The sequence below is a fragment of the Peromyscus maniculatus genome, chromosome 11 (genome assembly GCF_049852395.1).
Source record: "Peromyscus maniculatus bairdii isolate BWxNUB_F1_BW_parent chromosome 11, HU_Pman_BW_mat_3.1, whole genome shotgun sequence".
In the NCBI taxonomy this organism is placed as follows: Eukaryota; Metazoa; Chordata; class Mammalia; order Rodentia; family Cricetidae; genus Peromyscus; species Peromyscus maniculatus.
Window position 1 is genome coordinate 8,331,365 of NC_134862.1, and position 17,216 is coordinate 8,348,580.

Here is a 17,216-nt window from a genome sequence, read left to right on the forward strand (position 1 = left end):
GCTCTGGGAACATACCTTTCTCACGTCTGAACTCTTTGGTTCTGTAGTCCACGTTATGATTCTAGAAACAGCAAGCCTTGTTTCGCTGGAGTTTACAAAATCTGTGGGGTCCATCTGCCTGGCCAGAGACTCGATGTATTTCAGGATTGCGACTTTGACCTGGGAGACCAGTGATTATAAATGTTAAGTACATGTCACAAACTGAATACAAGTCTTAGCTGATGGTTAGCAGAATAGTGAACACCATGAAGGAAAAACGTCCCCTCTACCCCATGGTAAGTTTCTGCATAAAATGGCAGCTTACTCCACACCCACATTCCTTAGATTCTTTTTTTTTTTAATATTTATTTATTTGTATTTTATGTGCATTGTTATTTTGCCTGCATATATGTCTGTGTGAGGGTGCCAGATTCTCTGGAACTGGAGCTACACACAGCTGGGAGCCGCCATGTGGGTGCTGGGGATTGAACTCAGGTCCTCTGGAAGCACAGCCAGTGTTCTTAACCACTGAGTCATCTCTCCAGCCCCATTCTTAAAGACAGTATTTCTCCCACTGGCCAGGAGGCCAAGCTTAGCTCTTAAGCCAGTTCTGTGAAGCATTCTGGGTCAGGTCCTGGGAGGCAATTCCCACCTCCAGCTCATACTCAGACAGTTTCTCCATTGTTTTTTTGATCTCAGGAGCAAAGAACTATTATTTATGAGACCCATCCTAGAGCCTCAGGAAAAGTCAATGGCCAAGGAACAGACTGCATGTGACCACACACACCTTTCCTTTGTATAATAACATAACCGAGTGACCTTGTCATTACAGGTGTGGCTTTCTACACGTCTTAGAGAGTGTTCTATTGAACGTATTCTAACACTGCACCCATCTCAGCCCAGGAGAACGCTTTCCTTTCCTAGTTACAGCGGCAACTGGGAAGAGGCTAATGCCCCACTGTCGGTAGGAATGGAATATGGCACAATTGTTTTGACAGATCCTGAGAGCTAGGCATCTTCCTGGGCAAGAAACTGGCCATTTGGGACCAAGAGAAAGGAGAGCATGTCCACAGACAGCTGAAAGGAGAGCATGTCCACAGACAGCTGACAGAGGTGCTCCCAGTTATGCAGAATCCGACACATCACAAGCCACACAGGGAAAAGTGAATGTGAAAAGCAACATGAAGAGCCGCTGACCTTGAGGTTTGGAGTTTGCGTCTGATCCACAATAAATCTCATCAAAATGTTAAATTGTTGATCAAATGGGAAAGAGTCCCTAGGACCAAAAACAAGTTCTTATTGTTAAAGAAACTTATTACAGAAAAGAACAGAAAACTACACAAAATACCATGCTGTATATATTCAAAAGTACATTCACATTTTTATGGATGGTGCTTTTCATTTTATAGAACTACTAAATTAATATTTACATAGACAAACTCAGGGAAAGGAACATGGGTCACTTTAAAACTGACAACTAGGAAAACCTGTCGGGAAGCATTGCTTACTGGAGGGCTGCTGACCATAGATCCCATTTTCCATCTGCACTAGGCTGCTGACCCCGACTCTGCTGAGGCTAAGTAGATGTCTTTCTAGTCCTGTATGTGCGGGTGACCCTCCTGCAGTCACCACAGAAGAATGCCCCTGTCACGCATGGTGCTGGGAAATTCTCTGCACAGCTCTGGATGACAGAGATGCCTCGTGTCCCAGCAGCCCCTTCTCTACCTCAAGCCTGTGACCGAGCCAAAGTCTCACAGTCACTGTACATGTCTGATCCAATCAAGTGATCCCGGGGGCTTCTGGCTGGGGGACGTCAATCCTTGCATCCTTACAGTGTGGCAATCACTACTGCCAGATTCAAACTGCATAATAGAGCCACTCGATGTAAGTTCTTGTCCTCATCGCAGGGAAGATAAGGGAGCCGAGTACCTGGGGCTGAGTGATAAGACTGTTTTCTTTGGCCTCTTTTAAGAGACTTCCTACTGAGGGATGGGAAAAATGACTAAGAATGCAGGTTTGAACCTCCAGTACAGGAAGAAATGCTATCAAGTATTCCAAGACTGAAGTGGAAACTGAAGAACTAACATAAGGAAATGATAAAGTTTTATAAAGGAGAACACACTACGAACCAGTGTTTTCATCATAATTACTAATAAAAAGTACACTAAATGGCAGAGCACCTGCCTACCATATGCAGAGCCTTGGGCTGCCCTTGCCCAGAGCAACCTTATTTCCACATCTGTTTACATGCTTGAAGCTACAGTAGCCACTTCTGGTACCAGGTACACGTTAGTGTCGCTGTTCAAGTCGTCAATAAGCCACAGATGACGGCCTTTCCGGCTTCTGCATCCAGCAGGTGGAGACATGTGGGTATGTTTTGGCAGGAAATGTGCCTGCTTTAGCACAGCTCGAGGCAAGGAAGCCAGGGCAGATTAGGAAAGTGGAGCAAGTTGCTCCTGGTGAATAATCACTGGTAAGATTCACAGTGTCCTCCGGGAGTTTCTGCATCTATCTGACCTTTCCTACAGGAACAGCTATACATCTCAGATGAGAACAAATGTCTTAGACACACACCAAATTTACTTAAGTTTTCTCTGGTTTTGCTTGTGCTTGTGTGTGCCTGTGATGCTGCTGAGGATCTGCCCTGATTACTCAGTTTACTGAGACTAGATCTTCTCTCTCTCTCTCTCTCTCTCTCTCTCTCTCTCTCTCTCTCTCTCTCTCTTTTTGGTTTTTCCAGACACTTGGTAGTACAGGCTGGCCTCGAACTCACAGAGATCCACTTGGCTCTGCCTCCCGAGTGCTGGGATTAAAGGTGTGTGCCACCACCACCCGGCTTTGGACCTCTCTCTTACTTGATCTCAGAGCTCACCAATTCTGGCCACTTTAGCTAGCTTGCCCTGGGGATCTCTCACCTCTGCTCCCCAAATTCTGGGATTCCAGGCGTCTACCATGCTGGCTGTACATGTGTACATGGATTCTGGCAATCTCTTTGATCCTCATGCTTCTGGGGTAAGTGCTGAGCCATCTCCCCAGCCCAAAATTAGAACTCTTACAAGAAAAGGGGTCAAGGAAAAGTAACTGACAAAGACTCACAATTCTATTTTCTTCTCATTGTGTATGTGTGTGAATGTGAAGGGGACTGGGGTGGGGAAGAGAGAGAGAAAATTCACGGAGCTACATCTAATTGTATTCCTTAATCACCAAAATTTAGGACTATAATCCTAACATTCCCACCATTCAAAAAAATCTTAAATGAATCTTTCAATCATAAATTTACCAAAGTCAAGGCACCCCTGGACTAACCGACCCACACATGTTTTATTTGGTCTTTACAGTGTGACAAAAACATCTTTAATGTTACCTGAATCTATGCTTTGGACCTTTTATAAAGTCTGGGAACACTGGGTCCTATTTCAGTAAGATCACAGTGGTGACAGCTGTCAGGCTGTCAGTGACCCTCCTTCCTACCTGTATGGCTGTTTGCAGGGTTGTATCTGACCAGACCTCCCAGTCAATCCCGGGTCAACCTTCTGTAAGGCCTCAAGGCCCTGGGTTCAGTACTGCTCCCCGTTCTGCTAAAGTGAACCATCCAGAGGAAGAAGAATTTGGAAGCCTTATTATAGTGTATGCTACTCTTAGTTCTTTTAAAATTAGAAGAAAGTGTGTTCAAAATCTGTGTGAATTATTCAAATCAGCAGGTGAGGGAAGACATCTGCTGATAGCAAAGTGCAGAGTCACAAATCCCACGCGGCGGTTAGTCACGAAGCAAGCATGGATATGACAGTGGAGTGGCATGTGCTACCTGAGCAAGAAGGTCCAGGAGGGCAGGACACAAGGCTACAGGGCGGTCTGGAATCACAGTGGCAGACAAAAAGGCAAAGGCAGAAACCCTGGCACCAATACTAGTTGTGACCTTAGGCAAGTCAGGGTGGCTTCCGTTTCTTTCTGAGGAAATATCAATTCACTGCTAAGCTCCTTTGCTGTGAACATCCCGTGATACCTGGGGTCTATCCTAGAGGTGTGAGGTTTGGTTTCTAGGAAAGTTACTGCCCTGGTGATAACGTCCGAACGCCTGGGAGTCAAATGCTTGTTCTTTTCAAAGATCTGTGAGTCTTCCTTATACCTCTACCTTCTACCAAATCAGTCAGGTCACTGCGAGTGTCTTCTGAGATCATTCACTTCTAGCCCAGGCGTGCTAAGGCCCTCAAGTGCACAGCCGACACCAGGCTTCTGGAGAGCAGCGCAGCTTGGAAATGTTCCTGAGCCGCTCTAACAGCCAGATGGGCTACAAAGACTGTTACGTGTTTTCACACTCTAAACCGAGGAACTGTTTATTTCTGCGTGTATGTGTGTGTGTGTGTGTGTGTGTGTGTGTGTGTGTGTGTGTGTGCGCGTGCGTGCGTGTGTGTGTGTGTGTGTGTGTGTGTGTGTGTGTGTGCATTATTTATTTCTGGACACACACACACAGTGCATGTGGAGGCCAGAAGTCAAGCTCAGGTGCCATCCTCAGTCACTCCTCATCTTACGTTTTGAGGCAGGGTCTCTCACTGAACCTGGAGCTCACCGATTCTGCACCTCCTGTCCTCACCTCCCCAGTCTCAGATTATGGGTGCAAACAGCGTTGTGGAACCTCAACTCAAGTGCTCATGATGCCCTTAGCACCAACTGAGCCACCTCTCTAGCCCCAGAACTGCCAATTTAGAGACAGTTTATGGTCCAACAAGATTTCTATATCATATATTGATAAATTTCTGAGGCAAATCATAAAAATCAATGAAGTATTAAAATCTAAGAACTTCAGAAAGATATAAACAAATATTCTAAATAATCTCTCTAAATTCTTTAGAAAAGAAAGGATTTTTTTTTTTTTTTTTTTGGTTTTTCAAGACAGGGTTTCTCTATGTAGCTTTGCACTTTTCCTGGAACTCCCTCTGTAGCCCAGGCTGGACTCGAACTCACAGATCTCTGCCTGCCTAAGTGCTGGGATTAAAGGAGTGTGCCACCACTGCCCAGAGAAAGGGAATTTTTAAAGCTCTATATATTCTAAAGGCATTCATAAACTATTGACAACTTGGAGATGACATGGTACTCTATCTCCTAAACTGGTGAGACATGTCAACCAGAGTATGAGAAACGAGCAAAGACTGAAACCATGGCTAAGACTCCTCCAGCAGCACCATGGCCTCTTAAGATCCTGAGTGCTTACCTGGTGACATCCAGTGCTTTCTGAACTTTCGCTTGCACAGATCCAAGTAAGTCTGCTCCCATTTTCTTAAGTAACTGTGTGAGGAGGACGAAAAGCCAGTCTTGCAAGTCATCCTTATGAATGATTATAAAATCCACGAGGGTCTCCAAAAACATACTGAAAACCTGCACGAAGAGAAAACCAAGCACATCACAACCTGCATTCAGGATCTCCTCCACAGCCCGCCCGCCCGTGCACAGTGCACATGCCCGCCTGCACTGGCCTAACCCAGTCTTGTCACATGGGTTAACAATGTTTGCTGCTCTCATCATCAGAGACCAATGCACAGCGGAATACGGGGGTGGGGGTAGGGGATGGGGTAGGAGGTGGGGGTAGAGGGTGGGGTAGGGGGTGGCTGACACTTACTCTCTGTTGTGAATTCCACCGCACACCAGGCCATGCAACAAAACAAATTCCATGTTAGTCCACAGCAAAGGAATACCAGTTTCATGCAGTTTCCTTTAAGAATTCTGAAAAAGCTACAAACTGATAAAATACTCTCTTCTCCCTTAATATAAACCTGTAACTGTCAGTACAAAGAGAAATAAATGTTTAGAGTTTAATCCTGCAGGGTTTTCTGAGAGAGAAGAAAGACAGAGAGAGGCGGGGGTGGTGGTGTTTTGTTCTGATTTTATTCTAGTCTGACTCAATCCCTATCGTTCAACACACATTATTACAGGATGTTACGGGGCAGAAGCCCTACTCATGTTTCTGTAACGGCTGACTTTTGTCAAGCAATTTGACGTGCGCCCGTTTCAGACATTATCAAGGGGTTATTGGGGGACCCACTGACAACTCCTGTCAATTCGCATGCCACTGTGTAGTTACTGCTGCTACCTGAGGTAAACAGTGCACAGTGGAGTATGCCCTAAGCCTGTCTCAGGGAAGCGAGTGGCACTGGACTCCCCAACCCTGGTGCTGTGCTGGGACACCCACCCCACACCTCCTCAAGTCTATCACAGTAACTATTCACCACCAGGGGTCTCCAGCGACAGCTCAGGAAAAAAAAAGTCAGTGAGTCCTGAGAGGTGGGATTCCTAGCTTGGCTCAGGCGGCTAATAAATATGAACTAAACTGAGACCTCCAACTCACTGGACAAGAGCCTTCTGATCGAAACAAATTTCCTTCTTTATCCTCACATTCTGCTTCTGAATCAGCAATCTAGAGGTAACGGGTAACAGAAAGTTCATCAATGTGAAGCCATCTAACATAATATCCCTTATGGTATAACTCTTAACAGTTATAGCAGGCTTATGCTTTAGATTGTATCGTTCTTAATATCGCCATAGAGGACAATCTTGATGATCCGATCTGTGGGTATCTACGTGGCCTTTAAACTCAGCCTATGGGGGATTTTAAAATTAACACTTTCGATGTTGTCCTATCTGGAAAGCCTTCGCGGATAGGCTTCACAGTTGATACAGTGAGAGCTGTTAGGAGTGAAGAGGAGGAGACGTGCCCTGTGCTCCCGTGAGTGCCTCCAAGGCAAGGCAAGGGGCTTGCCGGGTTTTCCATTTCCCTACCTCAAGGCAGGAATTCAGGAAAGGTTGAACTACTGGGTAGAGGGGTGAATGGATGTAGAGGGTGGGTACATGGACGAATAGATGGATAGGTGGATGGATGAACGGGGGGTTGAGTGGTAGATGGATAGATGGATGGTAGGTAGGTAGATGGATATGTGGACGGATGAACAGGCAGGCAGGATAGAAGGATGGATGGGTGAATGGATGAACAGATGGGTGGGGGAACATTTGGATAGATAGGTGGGTGGATGGATATTTACTACTTCAAGGACAAGTCCTATGAGGATGCAAAAATAGGAAAGAAGAAAGAAAAGCAAGTTGCTGGACTGTGGCTACCGCAGGCTTTTTTCTCCCAGCATGACTTGGAAGAGACCATCTTTACTAGGAAACTGTAGTGCAACCCTGTGCACAATGAATCTCCACACTCCAGTATCCACCTGGTGTTCACCCTTCAACTCCATCTTGTCAGCATTTCTCCATTTTCTCACTCTCTCGACATCAACAGCCCTTACTGGCTTTTTCCCGAACAACGGTATTTACTTCAAATACTGTTAGAGCCAAGGAACTCTGGGAAAGAGGCCCCTTCAGCACCACCCCTGGAGAGGACTTTGATCCACCCTCTCGATGGCTTCTCCTCAGCAGCCCTCAAGCTTGGTGTCCACTGTCTACCCGAAGGCAGGGTACCACCTAGGATCGGGAACAGCCCGATTCCAAGGGGGAAATAACTGAACTTGGTTTTCCAATAAAGGCAATAAATAAGTACTTCCATTTTTTCTATCTTATCCTATGAATACAAATTCTACATGATACCAAGGCAATCATTCACACTCTCCCACTACTGTAACATTTTAAAATGTACTATATTGTATTCTAGAACCTAGCACACTGTTTGGCTGAAAGGAGACAGACAAAAATGCTTGCTGACTGAACAAAAGCTTCTAGCTGATTCCTTTCATGACACTCCTTACTTGAGGCACATTTAATTTGAAACTGATGGTCATGTAGGTTCCCAAGAACTGCACTTAGGAAGATGTTAATGAAGACTATTGGGGAATTCTCTCTCAGTCCTGGGGTGTAGTACACAGTTCACACAGGCATGCAGATGGAATATACATGAGGCCTGGTTACCTTGCTGTGAGGGTCAGCAAACATTCGGGTGAAAATCTCACACAATCTCTTCAATTCTACTCGACTATAGGAGAAAAATGAAAACAAATGAGTTTAAAATGTAGTATCACCGTGCAGCTAGTTATGGCTTTGCTTTAGAAACCCTTTACCTAATCTTTAGTGATTTAACAACAACAACAAAACCCATCTCAAGTGAATTATCTAATCTAATTGGTGATGAAATTGAGTCTAAAGGCCAGTCTTAGACTCACTGTAAGATGAGGAAAAGGTTTGACTGCCGTCTGCTCACTGCCACCCTGAGGTAGACAGATATGAGCCAAGTCCCCTTACTTGAGCCCAGGTCTGTTTTCACCCGCCAGGCTAACTATTTATGTACGTGTGCACATGCACGTGTGTGAAGGTCAAGTCTCTCCTCCTACCACATGGCAGGGGTCCACGGACTGAACTCAGGTTGCCAGGCTCAGCAGTGAGCACCCTGCCCACTGAGCCATCTCACTGGACCACAGACTTGCACTCTTAACCTGTACAATGGCACCTTTGTGCCTTCTCTTTCGGCTGGGCACTGAGGATAAGCCTATGCCACAGGGCTGAGGAGAGACAAGACAACAGTTAACCCTGGGGCCAAAAAAAGCCGCAGTGCACACCGGTGCCTTCTGCCTTTCCTCACAACTTTTCAGCGTAACTGAGGCCCCCTTTTACATCCAGGTGGGGAAGAAGAGTTCTTCTTTCCCGTCAACCTGGGACAATCCACCTCCTTCACATATCTGAGACACAGATGCCTCAATGATCCTTCAGTAACCTAGATCAGTGCTAGCAGGTTCGCAAGGACCATTCGGGTATACATAGTAAACACGGAGAATCCAGAAAGTGGACTAGTCAACAAGACCAATCAGCTTCCAGAACAACCCTGACAAAGCACATTTGCGCTGTGGCTGACCAATCACAAGGTGCCTGTGTTCCAGAAGCTTGTGACAGAATCTCCCCCATCATCTGTATGGACAGAGGGGCTAAGGGAAGCAAGGGTGTGCGGAGGCAGACTGGACCGCCAACAGTTCATGAACCACATGGAGCCAGAATGGTCTTCTACCCACAGCCACAAACTTATTCAAAAACAAAAAACACAAAAACCTGCCCTTCTCTGCAGCAATGCTCAGAAGTTGTAATACAGTGTGTTTCATGGCTTCCACACTCTTCACTCACATCTGCTTAGCAGGTTGGCCTTAACACCAAGGACGTATTAACAGGCCTGATTAGTGAACAGAATTTACCATCCTTTTTCCTTTCCTTTTATTTTGGGGAGGGGTGGAGTCAGGATCTTACTCGGTAGTCCAGACTGGCCCAAAACTAACAGATTCTCCAGCGCTGAGATTACAGGAACAGACTACCCATACCTAACTAGCTTTCTATTATTTCATGAGTTATAAAATAATGCCATGCCAGTGGCAGCTTAGATGTGATGAAATGTGACATAAATGCATACTTTTTTGGTATATGTAATACTTGCTTATTTAAAACCTTTAAGAAATATCAAAGGAAGGTACAAGAAATCATCACTGTAAAGCTAATGTGCTGCTGCTGTTGGGGAGGGCTCTGTGTCATCCAGGGCTCGCTCGGTACACACGAGTGGTATGACTTTACAGACACTACATTTTATCCTGGAGCCTGGGGAGGAGTAAGCCCTAGCAATGTGCAGCTGCTTTCTGTACCTGACCCCTCAGGAGCATCATCTGATGGACAGAGTGCACCTTACGGGAACCAAATGTTTTAGCAGCCTATCAGATTGCAGAGAATTTTCTAGATGTCCAAGCATCTGCGTGGCAGGCACTATGTCTTCTCATTGTTAGCACCCAGTGACTAGAACTTTGCAAGGAGTCTGTAATGGCAGCCTCCCTCAAAGCCCTGGGGAGTCTAACAGGGTACTGGGATACAGCTCGTGGCAGTGTCTTAATCTCACCTCAGTGTTCTTTGGCTCTTCAGTAAGTTCTGCAGGCCCAGGAGCCCCTCTTTCCTTTCCGACCAGTTGGAACTAGCGCAGTGGTTGAGAACTTCCGCTACGTCCTCAGTCTGCCGCAGATAATGAGGAATGCCACCATTCCTGGAGCCGTACGAGCGCTCAGAGCACACACTGGAGGCGTCACTGTTGGCGTCATCGTCAGAATACATCCCATAGGGCTCGTACCTCCTCCTCACAGGCTTCTTCTGCACGGTCCCATGAGGGGCGGGGTGAGGAAGAAGTGGAAGGTGAGCCTTTCAGGAGTCATTTACTACAGCACAGAACTCAATGTAAAAAGACACACACGCATACACTTCCTATGCTTACAGATCAGGGAACTGTCAAGGTAGTGACAGAAGTGACATGGTGCACATCTTGGTGAGGGAGAGAGGATTTGCTGTCCTGTAGAAAGTGCGTGCGTGTTTGTGTGTGTGTGTTTGTGTATGGGTGGCAGGGGGATCTTCAGAAAGATGGTCTTGGGTTCCGAACCTGGCATCACTGTTGGCACCATGTCATTGTCGGCCTCCGTGACTCCTCGCAGGGAGGGAACCATTACACCTGCCTCAGCAGACGACTGCGAGGGCTCAATGGAACGCTGAAGGATAAAGTACTCACACACTGCAGACGTGTGCACATGCTCAGCCCTCCAGAGCCCAGAGCAATCCACCTCAAGCACGGTCTGTGGGTGCCACAGCGTGAACAATCATGTTTGCTTTTAAGAAGCGTGCAGTTGAAATGTCAGTGGTGGAAGTATTCTGTGCAGAAGGGCCCCATACTGCGTGAGCCACTTTAGGTAATAACATCACTTGGTTTCATAACGCAAATAGGCTTTCTTAAAAAGATTTATTTATTTATTTTTATGTATACAGTGTTCTGTCTGCATGTATCCCTGTAAGCCAGAAGAGGGCACCAGATCTCATTACAGATGGTAGTGAGTCACCATGTGAGTGCTGGGAATTGAACTCAGGACCTTTGGAAGAGCAGCCAGTGCTCTTACTTAACCTCTGAGCCATCTCTCCAGCCCTAACAAGCTTCTTTTTAAGCAGACTACAGCAGTCTCTTTATTCCTCTATCACACGTTGAATATAAGACAGTGTGTTAAACCATATACAGTACAACAGTATGATAAGGTTGGCATGTACAGTGTTTCCTAAACGCAGTTACTGACTCTAGCCACACAGACTGTTCTAATTGTAATTTTAATTTTCAAATTTTGTTAATTATTTTGAATACCAGCTTCCTCATGACTGTACTGCCTCCTGTTCCAACAAAATTATTCATAGCATTCCCTTTTTACCTTTGAAAATATTTTTGATTTAGATAATAAACCATATGATTTACACTTACATATAAGCCAGATTCCTAAATTAAGAAAAAAGGTTGGTTGACAGACCTATTCATGAAATTATGATAAAACAGAGACAAACTGAGTTAATGAAATGAAACACAAAAAGGAGAGGGGGAGTGACAGTAAAAAAACAAACACAGAAGTGTGTGAAAGGTGACGACTCCATCACAAGACAGCAGACCACAATGCTTACCAGAAACACGTGAGACCAGAATTTCTAACTACAACTACTACATTTTGTGCTGCTTTCAACTAAATTCTAAAAGAAATACACTTGCAACAGAAAAAAGGTCGTAAACAAAAGTGAAAGCACGGGTACCTTGCTCCTGGCGTCTCCTAACAGCTGTAGGCAGGAAAGGATTGGAGGACGGGGAAAAAGCATAGAGAATTATGTCAGAAGCGTATGTGGGGATTGTTCTGGCAACAAAAGTGTAGAGCAAACATCTCTTAGCAAACCAAAACACGGGTAGGCAAGCGGTTTGTCTGAGGAGATGGCAGCAGACTGCTTTGCAAATGGCGTTTCCTAGTCCTGCACCTCTCCCCGGCTCTCTGGTTCATGGCAGAATTCTCTCCGAGACTCCACATACGTCTCTAAGTCACCGTTCATCCAGTATTTGTTCCTATGAGATCTTCTGCTGACCCCAGGGGCTTCCATTCTGTAGGCAAGGATTCCCTACCATTCCGGCACTTCCCCTTCAGAAGCAGGTCACTCGGAGACCAGACAGAGCGGACAACCGAGCGAGGGAGGCAGGGACAGAACGGGGCTGGGGCTCAGAGGACGCTCACGTCACTCAGCAGAGGTCTGAACTCTCCAGCCCCACTTTGCCTCCTAGACTTTGCACATGGTCCCTTACGTGGGCTTTAAACAGCTCAGAAAATCTGCCTGAACTGAAGCCCCTCTTAGTTGAGGGTTCAGCTCCATTGTTCCCAGCCTCCTGACCACCACTTCCGATAGGATCTCTGCATATATAAAAGGCAGATTCAGAATGCTTTGACTTGAAAAAAGAAAGCCTCACCGGATTCTGTTCCAGCTCTTGACTCTCAGGTTAAAGCCATGGTTCGAGCAATACTGCACACTCTAGTACCTGCCAGAAAAAGGTCCTTCTGTGCTTAGGCTGATGGACGGAGCTGGCCAGGCTGGCTGCCTACCCAGGAAAGCCTTCCGACAGCGGTCAACAGCTTGCTCACAGATACGCATTACAGAAAGCACCTGACTGAGCAAGACCAAACAAGGCAGAGAAGCGAGGGATGGAAGCGGGCTTCACGGTAGCCATGGGCCACAAAGCGATGGTCAGGTGGCACGGGCTGAATCCAAACCCTTAGACTGGGAAGTAAGACTGTTGTGTGGGTGCTCTTTTCCTAACAAGAGGATAACTCTTAGAACAGCAGAGGGAAGAACCATGAGACCATTCTGAAGACCTATTTCAGATGCCGAGCACTTGAAATGGGTGTGGGAGGCTGTTCCTACCAGCTGGGAGGCAAGCTCACCACAGGCTGACCTTACAGAAGGTTTGCTGTGCCACAGACTGAAGCAGACACGAGCACTTGACTTTTTTTTTCAAGTATAATAATGTAATATGCGAAAATTCCCTCCACTAGTGCTTTAGATATCTAGAGACCAAATCTTAATATTTAGGAAAATTTTCCTGCGTGTGTGTGTGTGTGTGTGTGTGTGTGTGTGTGTGTGTGTGTGTGTGTGTGTGTGTGTCAGGGGCAGGGGTTGAACCTGAGGTTCCATTCTTCAAGATGCTGTTTACCTTGTCTTTGAGACAGGACCTCACTTATTCCTGAGCTCATGGACTCAGCTCGGCTGGCTGGCCAGCAAGCCCAAAACACGAGCCCGTCCCCATCTCTGATGCAGTGATGACAGGGACGCACCACCACACACAGCGTTCGGGATGGTTCTGGGGACGACGCTCAGGTGCTGGTGCTCGCACCACAGGTACTTCAGTGACTGAGCCACCCCCACCCCAGGCCACTCTACGAAAATACAGAGTGGATCCGTTTTTAGGGGTGGGGCAATCCCCCAGGTCAGAACCATGTAACAGAGTAAACACGACTGTCGGGTCTCAAACTCCATCGTCTGCTGTTACGATCTCGTGTGCGGGCTGTGCTGGCAAAGCTCCTAAAGCACTGGAGGCAAGAGGATGAAAACAGGAAATTCTGTGGGAAAAGAAGCGATGGCAGACAGAACACCAGGGGTGGCTCGATGACATGTGGGAGGCCAATGTCATCGCAGTCTCCTGAGTGCCAAGGAGCATGCGTGGGTCAGGTTCTCGATGCCGCTACTTCCTGGGAGGCTGACTTCACTATGTGTTGTAAAATGGTAAAAGTGTGAGAAAGAAAAATAATAGACTTTACAGAACTTTTTCCTCTTTTTCTCATGTGTATATGTGAGGTGTGTGGGTATGTCAATGTGTGTGCGTGTGCGTGTGTGTGTGTGTGTGTGTGCACGCATGTATATTAAGAGGATGTGGAGGGTCTTCCTTGCTCACTATCTTACTCAGTTGAGGCACGGTCTCTCACTAAAACCCACAGGCTGCTAATGTAACCTAGCCGGCAGGTTTGCTCAGAGGATCCCACTCTGCTTCTGGAATGCTGGGATTACAGGCAGGCCACCCCTGAGCCTGGTACCCACGTGGGGCCTGGGATCTGAACTCTGCTCCTCACCTTTCCATGTGCTTTAGTTGTGGAGTCGTCACCCCCACCCTACTCACAGCCCTTCTGAGGCATACAGGATGACTTAGTCACCCGATCTCAGGCAATGAGGTGTCAAGATGGAAAAGGATGTGTGATCAGCTGTGAGCCAGCCCATCCCCCCGAGCCTCTTACCAGCGCGTCGGCCACGGCGGCTTCCAGGTCTGTGCTGGTGCTCAAAACTCGCATGGCATTCACGGAACCAGGGATCCTTCCCGACTGGCCCAGCCCAAACCGATCTATTCAAAAACAAAAGCAGGACCCATGTCAGCCGGTTCACATCTTCTCAGTTCTCTGCCAGGGCTCCTGCCTCCTCCCACTACAGACAGAAAGACACGAAACTCTCGGCCGCCGAGAACGGCACTGGACGGGCCTGCCAGTGGTAGGGCTGAGGTATTCACATCCAACACTCATGAGTCACAGCGAGTGCTTTCCCTGTTCATTTGTTTGTTCGTTTAAGTGGAGCCTGTTCTGGGCATTTTATCACTGAAAAGGCTTGGGGCAGAAGATAGGAGAACTTATGGAAGGGAGCAGGGCTCTGGGTTGAATCTGGGTTAAATCCATTAGCTTTCCTTCTAGAGGCAAGTGCCCTTGATGTCTGCCTAACTTAAGCAAGTTTCATGGTTTGGGGAATAATATCTAAGGCAAAGTGATGGAAAAAGTTAAAATTTAAAATAAATTATTAGATTGATCTTGGTACAAATTTTCCTTAGTGTTATTATTATTTAAAGATCAACTTACTCAAATTATCTAGTAATCACCATAAAAATCTAGTGCCTTCTTTTCAGAACATTAATCATTTACACATCTTCCATTTAAATTTTACTTGAGTTCCTTTAAGGATTTTTGAATGATAAAGTTTATATAGATAAGACAAAAGGAATCCAAAAACTTAGATAAATGTTAGCAATTTAAGCAATTATTCTAAATTTCTTTTTAAAAGCTACTTTAATTTATTTGTGTGTATGTGTGAGAGTGTATGCCACACGTGTGCCAAGAGGCCAGAAAAGGGCTCCGGATGCCCTGAGCTGGAATTAAAGGCACGTGTGAGTGGCGTAACATGGGTACCGCAACTCAACGTGGGTTCTCTGGAGAAGCAGTGAGCACTCTCACGCCCAAGCACCTCTCCAGCCTCCTAGGGTGTCTTCATCAGGTAAATGAAGACTCACTTCTTAAAGTCCCACTGAGTCAGCGAACCAGCTTAGAAAGTGCTGGAGATTAAAACCACAGCAGGACAAAGTTCCTGGACGTTAGACATTCCGGGAGGGCTCATCATCTACTGATGAAAAGTTTACTCATTCAAATCCTAATACATAGAAACCTTTAGAAGAAAAAAATGTTAAGATAAAAAAATGTTTTTCCTGCATTAATAAACACTGTTTGGACAAGGAAAAAAAAAAACCTCTGCCTTAGTCACACTTTAGCAATACAGCGTTTGGAATAAGATACGGTATTTATTTTTATAGGAATTGATCTTTCTTTTGAAATTACATTTTAATTTATTTTTTATTCTGTGGGGAGGGGCTATGATACTCATATGGAAGTCAGAGGACAACTTGCAGGAGTCAGTTCTCTTTTTCCATTGTGGGTCCCAGATATCCAATTCAGGTTGTCAGGTTCGGTAGTGTGCCTTTACCTGCTGACCCATCTGGGCCCTAGGAATTTCTTATGAAATGATATATTTAAGCATTTGGGCAGGGAATAAGACACCATCTACAAAATTAGTGAACTTTAAAAATGAAACATTATTTGGCTTTTTTAAAATATCACCTTCTACCACCACAGGCAGGGAAAAATAATTTACACACCGCTAGTCAAAAGACTCATACACAGTCACAAATTTTTTAATAAAGAAACAAAAATTGTATGTTATACTATCCCCTTTTTTAATGCACTTGCTGATGATTACAAATGTCATCTTATTCCATTAGGTTTTGGTGGTGAGTTACTATTGCTTATGAACTACAAAGACCATGCACGGTCAACTCATACCTACATATGTACGCTTATTTGTTAGAATGTGAAGCAGGGGTAGAATTAAGAGTTATATGCATGCTACTTTGTAAGTAATTTTGGTTCAAGTCTTTTTTTTCCATTAAAAAAGGGTAGATAGCAGGGGATTTATGAGTAAGGAAATGAGTAATTCAGTTAAAAGCCATTTAAAAGTTACCCAGCATAAACATAAAGTCTTAAAAACAAACAGAAATTAAAAAACAAAACAAAAAAACACAAGTAGATTTCATGCCAGCAATTCTTATTCCAGGGATAATACTGGATCTTTTCAGACAGAAAATTAAAACTTTTTAAGAATAAAGCAAGGATTCAGTGCTCCCCAGATGCGTATAGCTTTGCCCCACACAGCAACTGTTGGTCATCTGATAAAGTAGACACTGTGACCTGTGGATCTGAAGGGGACATGCTTGTGTAGATCTAAGCAGAACGACAGAGTTTTTGTTTTCACCAGGCAAAATCCTGTCGCCCATCCTCACTGTCCCAACATGATAGAGCTGTTTTCCAAGGGATGGATACAGAGGACTGTGCCCTTGGCCTGGCCCCTAATCCTTAAGGGAACACATTCAATCAGAGCCTACATGGTGAAAACATGTAGCTGGCTTCGTTTAGAAGAAAGAATGCAAGGGCAAGTAACTTGATAAACGGGTGAGCATTGGTGCCATTAACGGCATGTGACTTAGTAGAGCATGCTGACTCCATTGAGAAACTAGCCATTAGGGGTTGTTAGTGTGTGAACAGGACGCCAGTTAAGGAGGCATACGGATGCATATGTAGACATTCACTCTACTCCTGTAGCCAGTGAGTTCTAGGTAAGTGGAGCCGAGGCAGGTTTGGAGTTCACAGGCAGTGAGACTAACCTCTTGCCTCTTCATGGCCTGGATCCTGACCCTGCTCTTCTGTAAAGCTTCCGGGGCGTTGTCTGTACCTTCCTGTGTGTGAGACTCTGTGTGCTGTCACTGGAGGTGTGTGGAACTGGTGCCTGACACTAACACACTAACTTAGCGTCTGACAGGACACAGCAGTGAAACTGCTGGATGACATCACCCCCCTTCCCCACGGGAGGCCTAGTGGCACCTGTGTAGGGCTGTTCTTTTCCTGGGAAGGGGTGTGAGGAAGGAGGAAGAACTTCCCAGATTTTTGTTTCGATGTAAATATGAACGCTAGAGAAACAATGCCAAACAGGCGACCAAGCATCAAGCCTATGAACAGAACCATAAACATTCAACAACTGAAAAAAAGAAAGCACAGGAGGGAGGGTGGACATGAGGTGCACACATGCCGAGCGAG

At 45.8% G+C, this 17,216-nt stretch overlaps 1 protein-coding gene across 13 annotated transcripts in view; it reads right to left on the reverse strand.

Annotated features, from left to right (window-relative positions):
• The window catches only part of Clasp1 (cytoplasmic linker associated protein 1), a 231,372-nt gene that overhangs the window by 53,157 nt on the left and 160,999 nt on the right, over positions 1 to 17,216 (reverse strand). For 5 of the 13 annotated variants that reach the window (XM_076547178.1, XM_076547171.1, XM_076547170.1 and 2 more), the window contains 6 exons: positions 14,052 to 14,155; positions 9,833 to 10,077; positions 7,879 to 7,942; positions 5,189 to 5,352; positions 1,177 to 1,255; positions 16 to 159 (listed from right to left, as the gene is read on the reverse strand). In XM_076547178.1, the coding sequence (XP_076403293.1) occupies positions 16 to 159; positions 1,177 to 1,255; positions 5,189 to 5,352; positions 7,879 to 7,942; positions 9,833 to 10,077; positions 14,052 to 14,155 (800 nt within the window). Of the gene's footprint in view, positions 1 to 15; positions 160 to 1,176; positions 1,256 to 5,188; positions 5,353 to 6,319; positions 6,389 to 7,878; positions 7,943 to 9,832; positions 10,078 to 11,538; positions 11,563 to 14,051; positions 14,156 to 17,216 lie in introns of all 13 variants that reach the window. The other 8 variants (XM_076547176.1, XM_042257972.2, XM_042257973.2 and 5 more) reach the window with 3 other exon arrangements.